At 50.9% G+C, this 7,378-nt stretch overlaps 1 protein-coding gene across 5 annotated transcripts in view; it reads left to right on the top strand.

Moving 5' to 3' along the window:
• The window catches only part of PNPLA1 (patatin like phospholipase domain containing 1), a 52,822-nt gene continuing 46,499 nt past the window's right edge, over positions 1,056-7,378 (top strand). The window contains exon 1 of one of the 5 annotated variants that reach the window (XM_018039267.1): positions 1,056-1,778. In XM_018039267.1, coding sequence (XP_017894756.1) covers positions 1,574-1,778 — 205 coding nt within the window. In that variant the 5' untranslated portion in view covers positions 1,056-1,573. The remainder of the gene's footprint in view (positions 1,779-7,378) is intronic. The other 4 variants (XM_013973931.2, XR_001917132.1, XM_018039266.1 and 1 more) reach the window with 4 other exon arrangements.

Genomic DNA, 7,378 nt, shown 5'->3' with positions numbered 1-7,378 from the left:
GTGGGTTTGGGCTTCCCTGATGGCTCAAATGGTAAAGAATCCACCTGCGGTGTGGGAGACCTGGGTTTGATCCCTAGGTTGGGAAGATACCCTGGAGAACGGAATGGCTACCCACTCCAGGATTCTGGCTTGGAGAATTCCATGGACAGAGGAGCCGGGTAGGCTACAGTCCATGGGCTCGCAAACAGTCGGACACGACTGAGTGATTTTCACCTCATTTCACTTCACTTCCCCTGGTGGGTTCAGTGTGGCTATCACATCCTAGCAGAGTATGGAGCTGGACTGAGCGTTGGGCAGGAGACTTTGTGTCTCTACTCCAATTCTGACCCAGCTTCTGTGTGCCCTGGGGGGACAGAGAAGGGGGACGCCGGCCAATTCGCTGTCTTGCAACATCCTTAGGCGGTGACATTTGCTGGTAGTGAGGAAGACTCTCCTTGCCAGGGCATGTTGCACTGCTCCAGACTGGCACGACCAGGGCTCCCTGGAGCTACCCTTGGTTCCCCACCACGTGCCTTTCCCCTTAGGCTCCAAATCATCTCTCTGCTCTGACCCAGATGCCCCCAAACCTGAGGTCCCAAGCTGTTCATCCTTGGGGTTACTGACATCTCAAACATGAGACGTCATGACATGAGATGTCATGAATACTGACATTTCAAACCTCTCATTTCAAAGTGAGAATACAGTGTGATGCCATAACACAGAATGATGGAGATTCCAGGTTGACTTCTTGCGGGACACTTAGGACACAGCGCAGAGATTCAAGGCTTGGACAGAGAGTGCTAAGAGTTGGTGTGTTGGCGAAGGGCGGAGGAGAGAAGGTGAGAGCTGGAGAGGCGGTGGGTGGGGGCCCTGGAGCCCAAACTCTTTTCCTTTACAATTTAACTGGTGGCCAGTCCTAACACGTGAATAAACAGATGAGTAAGCAAAGGGGGACTTATGCAAGAACAAATAAAAATAATTGTATCACACCTCACACACGCCACCCGGAGCCTGGAGCAGGATCCCAGGGAGGGGCGCTGCGGTGGGGGCATGGGTGCTGTGAGCCGAGTCTCCCTCAGAAACCAGAGCCGGCTTGGCAGCCCTGTCGCTGTGGGAAAGGAATACCCTCTCCTGGAGGGAGGCCAGCGTTTACTCCCTTTACAGCTGCAGCGTGCGGGGGAGGGAGGCGCCATCCCATACCCATCCGTGGAGGTTTAGCAACCCGATGAGTGAACCCTTTGGGACTCAGGGCTGAGCAGCACCTCTTCCTGGGCCCAGCCCTGCGTGGCGGCCACCTGCGATCCAAGGGGTACCAGGCAAGTGCAGAGGAGGGCGCTCACTGGGCCAGGACGCTGCCCGCTGGGGCCTTTACCAGGCTTTGGGGCTGCCTCCTGACCGAGCTCAACAGGCCCAGGCAGCTGCTGCCTGAGCCACTGTGGGTGTCCCAGCCGCCGCCCGGGGAGCGACAGCCACATTCCAGGCTCCGGGCTGGCAGGGAAGCTTGGCTGCAAGTTTCAACAGGAGAGTGGCTGGCGTTCAGACACATCGGTGCTGAGAGTTTCCTCCCTTCCCTGGGAGGTCCCAGGTTGAGGAGATGGAAGAACAGGTGTTCAAGGGGGACCCTGACACCCCTCATTCCATCTCCTTCTCGGGCAGTGGGTTCCTCTCCTTCTACCAGGCTGGGGCGGTGGACGCCCTTCGGGACCTGGCCCCCCGGATGCTGGAAACAGCCCATCGCTTCGCTGGGACGTCAGCAGGTGCAGTGGTGGCAGCCTTGGCCATCTGTGGGATCGAAATGGGTAAGGCTTTTGTTCTGGGTTCCCTGGGGATCCTCTGGAGGGGTTCCACAAAGCAGAGCCTGAGGGTTGCTTGGGGATGCTTTGGGGAACAAAGCCAGGTCGTCTGGGTGGTGGGAAGGGAAGATGTAGGTGGAGTGGGATAGCATTTGCGGTCAGGGTTTGCTGGGTCCCAGTCTCTGACCCACTGGCTGAGCTTGGAACTCTGTCTCCCTCTCCCTCAGCACCCTGACCTGACACTGTCTCCCGGGCTCTGGGAGAGGGAAAGGTTGTATCTCTCTGAAACATCCCATCTTGGGAGTTACACCATGACAGAGGTGTACACTGGGTGAAGAGCTGCTCCAGCCTGGCCTCATTTAAAAATGCAAATATCCCTGGGAAGGACAAATTGACATCTTCATCATCTTGGTGGAGGTGGATTCGTCAGACCAGCTTCCAAGCGGCTGGGAGTGAAAGCCCTGGGCTTGGAGGGATGGACAGAGGGGTTGGCAGGGGGAAACTGGGAAGGAATCTGGGAGGCCTCACTTTGCCTGCTGCCCCACTTGTCCAGGAGGCCCGGGGGGAAGGATGGGGCGGCACACTGACAGGCAGGAGCACCATCCTGTGAAAGGGGAGTGGACCGTTCCGAGCAGCCCACACGGCAGGCCCAGACCCGGTCCCGGAGCAGGCTGACATCCACGGTGGGCTGCCTCACCTGGGGAGTGGGGGCGGGGAGCATTTATTCATTCGCTGCACTACCATTCTGTGTGAGCCTGTGTTCCGGGCACTGGGGACAAAGTCCCTGCCCCCACGGAACAGAAATTCTAGAGAGAGTGGAGACACACGATAAGCCTCCAAACAAGTAGTCTCCTAACGTCAGATCAGGAAGTGATAAGAACTATGAATAAAATCGCAGCAAGAAAGGGTCAGAGAATAAAGTGAGGACTGTTTGAGAAACGGTGGTCACGGGGGCCCTTTTGGAGGAGGTGACATTCAAGCAGAAATCTGAGTGAAGCGAGAGAGCAAGCCATTTGATGATTGGGAAGGAAAGACTGTTCTGGGTACAGGACCAGCCGGGGAGCCCGTGGCATTGGGGAGTGAGGAGGGGGGTGGGGGTGAAGCTGGAGGGGCAGGCAAGGGCCAGGTCACATGGACCTTGTAGCAGAGAGAACAGATTTCACTCCTGGGGAGTGGGGAGGAAGGAAGGAGGCAATGGGGACAGGTGGCCCAGTCCCCCAGGGTTTGAGTCCCCGCGCTGGTGCTTCATGGTGTGGGCCTGGGGCATGCAGCTGGATGCTCTGTGCCACAGTTTCTACTCTGTCCAGCTGAGATTCTCAGGTTACGTTAGAGGGTTAATCGCCTGAGTGAGTGAACGAGTTGGTATGTGTCAACTGCCGGGCTGTGCAGAGTGAGACGGACCAGGGAGGGCAGAAACAAGGAGAGCAACGCTGGGGGAGGCGAGGGGAGGTGAAATGAAGGGGAGAGTAGCATGGAGCCATATACACTAACACACGTAAATAGACAGCCAGTGGGAATTTGCTGTACAACTCAGTTCAGTTCAGTTCAGCCACTCAGTCGTGTCCAACTCTTTGCGACCCCATGGACCACAGCACGCCAGGCCTCCCTGTCCATCACCAACTCCCGGAGTTTACCCAAACTCATCTCCATTGAGTCCATAATGCCACCCAATCATCTCATCCTCTGTCATCCCCTTCTCCTCCTGCCCTCAATCTTTCCCATCATCAGGGTCTTTTCAAATGAGTCAGCTCTTCGCATCAGGTAGCCAGAGTATTGGAGTTTCAGCTTCAGTATCAGTCCTTCCAATGAATATTCAGGACTGAGTTCCTTTAGGATGGACTGGTTGGATCTCCTTGCAGCCCAAGAGACTCTGACTCAGGGAACTCAAACTGGGGCTCTGTAACAACCTAGAGGGGTGGGAATGGGTGGGAGGAAGGAGGGAGATTCAAGAGGGAGGGGGCGTATGTACACTGATGGTTAATTCATGTCGATATATGATACAAATCAAACCAATATTGTAAAGCAATCATTGATCCATTAAAAATAAGTAAATACAAAAAATAATAAAGTTGACAATTAAAAATAAATAAATATAAAAAAATAAAGTTGAAAGAGCAATGTAAAAGGGGGAAAGAAACAGGGAGAGCAGTAGGAAGCTGTTGTTCGGGCAGGGGGCTGGGCGGTGAGAGCAGTGAGGGCATCCGCTTTAGGGTACAGGTTGGAGGAAGGGCCAGGGATGAGGGGCCGGCTGCAGAGTGAGGAGGGGAGCGAGCAGGGCCCCTTCCTGCCTGCGGATCTGTGGTGGGTGAGATGTCTTTCTCTCTGTTTTAAAGAATAATTGTAATACCCATTCCCTGAGTACCCATTCCGTGCAAGATTAAATTTTTCTTTTCTCATAATTCACAAGTAATCACTTATTTCTCAATTCAAACAATGCAAAAGTATTTAGAGTATAAAGGGAAAAAGAAGCCTTCACTCACCTCCCTCCTTGTCCCCAGTCCCACTTCCCCTCCTAGAGCCTGTGGAAGGACTCTGCTGGGATCCTTCTAGATCTTTTTTTTTTTTTTTAATGACAAGTCCTCTGTGAATGTAGCAGTTCATCCTTCAGTCACCCAGTGGACCCTAGGACAGGCCTTCAGAAAGGGGTGAGGGTCCCCTACTCCCTGGTCTTGGAGTCACAGACTCCCTTCCCTTGGAGACACCCCCTTTTCTGGGATTTCTCTCTCTTTCCAGGTACTCGGGCCACTCACCCGTTCCATCGTCCCCACTTCCTCATGTCTTTAGTTCAACTTCTTAAAACACACCAGCCAGAAGGGTCAGTGGTGTCTCTGTCTTCAGGCATTTGAGAACTTTCAGAATTAATCCAGTTCAGTCAATAAACCCTGCCCAGATGGTTGGATGGCATCACTGATTCAATGGACATGAGTTTGAGTAAACTCCGGGAGTTGGTGATGGACAGGGAGGCCTGGCGTGCTGCAGTCCACCGGGTCGCAGAATCGGACACAACTGAACTGAGATGAACTGAACTGAAAACTGACTTGGCCAGGCTGTGAGGGATGTGAATGCCAGCGGACAGGGACTCAGACCCATGAGAAGGACCCCTGACAGTGGTGTGACCAAGGGCTGGTCTGCGTGCTGGCCACACGCTTGTGACTGGGAGGGAAGTTCAGGGAAGGGAGAGGGCTGTGCTCTTTTCATCCAGCAGCGTGTTTATGAGATTGAGCCACCGTCACTCAAGTGTACTTCATTCATTTTAACTGCCGTGCAATTTACTACTAACCAGCCCTCCCCCGAATCAGGCGCTGTTCTCTTTGGTTGAAAACTACTATTATCTCCATTTTACAGAGGAGGAAACTGAGTCACAGAAAGCTTAAATCACTTGCCTAAGGTCATGCAAACAGTAGTTGGTAAAGCTGGTGTTTTAACCTAGCCTGACCTTTAAGCCACTTTGCTGATGCTGATGCTTTTTTTTTTTTAATAAATATCTACTTACTTGACTGCACCAAGGTCTTAGTTTTGGCACTCAGGATCTTCGTTGTGGCATGACAGGTAGTTAGTTCCCTGGGATCTAGTTCCCTGACCAGGAATCGAACCCGGGCCCCCTGCATTGGGAGCTCAGAGTCTTGGACCACTAGGGAAATCCCGCCACTCTGCTTCTTGATGACGCAGCGTCAGGGGGCATGGATACTGGTTGTATGGACACCAGGGTCAGGGAAGCCTCTCTGAGTAGGTGGAATTTGCACAAAGCCCTGAAGGAGGGGAGGGAGTGAGCCATGAGAACGTCTGGGGAGAGCACTCAGCGAAGAGGGACACGTGACTTGTCCCATCCTGTCATCAGTTAGAAGCAGAGCAAGAACCAGGACTGGGTCTCCTGATTTCCTTTAATCCTCTTCACCTCTTTCCGTGTCTATTCCATTAAAACTGTATCGTGGTTCATTTAGCCATTCTGTTGATGGACATGGCCAAGTTTTTGTTGTTATAAACAACACTGCAATGAGCATCCTTGTTTGAGTCTCTCAGGTCCACATGGAATGTTTCCCTAGGATACATATCACATGAACTTTACCGGACTAGGGCTAAATTATGCGCCAAAGCGGTTGTACCAAATTAACCACTCAATTCAGTTCAGTTTAGTTCAGTCGCTCAGTCGTGTCCGACTCTTTGCGAAACCACGAACCGCAGCACGCCAGGCCTCCCTGACCATCACCAACTCCCAGAGTTTAGCCAGACTCATGTCCATTGAGTCAGTGATGCCATCCAACCAGCCCATCCTCTGTCGTCCCCTTCTCCTCCTGCCCTCAATCTTTTCCAACATCAGGGTCTTTTCAAATGAGTTAGCTCTTCGCATAAGGTGGCCAAAGTACTGGAGCTTCAGCTTCAACATCAGTCCTTCCAATGAACACCCAGGACTGATTTCCTTTAGGATGGACTGGTTGGATCTCCTTGCAGGCCAAGGGACTCTCAAGAGTCTTCTCCAACACCACAGTTCAAAAGCATCCGTTCTTCTGAGCTCAGCCTTCTTTATAGCCCAGCTCTCACATCCATATATTTAACCACTAGTGGTTCCTGATGTCCCCACATTGTCATCATCAACCCTTGGGACTATCAGGCTGTAGAGTTTTTTAATTTTTTTGGTCAGGCCAGGTGGCTGGCAGGATCTCAGTTCCCTGATTAGGGATTAAACCTGGGAGACGGCAGTGGAAGTGCAGAATCCTAACTAGTAGGCCACCAGTGAACTCCAAGACTGAAGAGTTTTAAGTCAATCGGATGAGTGTGACGTTATATCTCATTTTATTTTGCTTATTTAACCTGCACACCCTGATTACTAGTGCTGTTAAGCATCTCTATGCATCTATCTACCACTTGTGTTTTCTCTTAAAAAAAACCAAAACGTTTTACTTGGCTGTGCTGGGTCTTAGTTCACGGGAGACCTTTAGTTGTGACGTGTGGGATCTAGTTCACTGCCCAGGGATCAAACCCAGGACCCTGCATTGGGAGCATAGAATCTTAGCCACCGGACCACCAGGGAAATACCCACTTGTGTTTCCTCTTCTGTAACTTACCTGCTCATAACCCTTTCCTGGTAATCTTTTTCTCTTCAACATGTAGGTGTTCTTTATATAGGCTGTACATGAATCATTTGTCAGTTATGGACATTGTAGCTATCTCATCTCATTCCATAGCTTGCCTTTTTATCTGACAATGTCTTTCGTTACTCAGAAAATTCCAATTTTGATGCAGTCAGGGATATCAAATCTTTTCTGCCTACAATTTGTGTTTTTTAATATCTTTACTTTGTTACAATGATTACGTCTGTATTTTCTTTCAAGAGTTTGGAAATTTTGCTCTTTCATATTTAAGTTCATCCATCTGAAATTTATTTTGTAGCTCTTTTGAGGTAGAAATAGAAGATTTTGATTGTGGTAGCGAAATACCCGACACTATTTATAGGCAACTCTTTCCACACTTGTTTGCGATGCTGCCTCTGGCTTATTCAGGTTCCTGGAATCCCTGGAGTCTCTATTCTCTCTATTGGTGAATTTGTCTATTTCTGCACTATACCACAGTATTTTGACTGTGATAGTCTTATAATAAGGGATATAGCG

The sequence above is a fragment of the Capra hircus genome, chromosome 23, assembly GCF_001704415.2.
Source record: "Capra hircus breed San Clemente chromosome 23, ASM170441v1, whole genome shotgun sequence".
Classification (NCBI taxonomy): Eukaryota; Metazoa; Chordata; class Mammalia; order Artiodactyla; family Bovidae; genus Capra; species Capra hircus.
The sequence above is the reverse complement of the archived record's forward strand: the minus strand, read 5'-3'. Positions and strand labels throughout refer to the sequence as shown.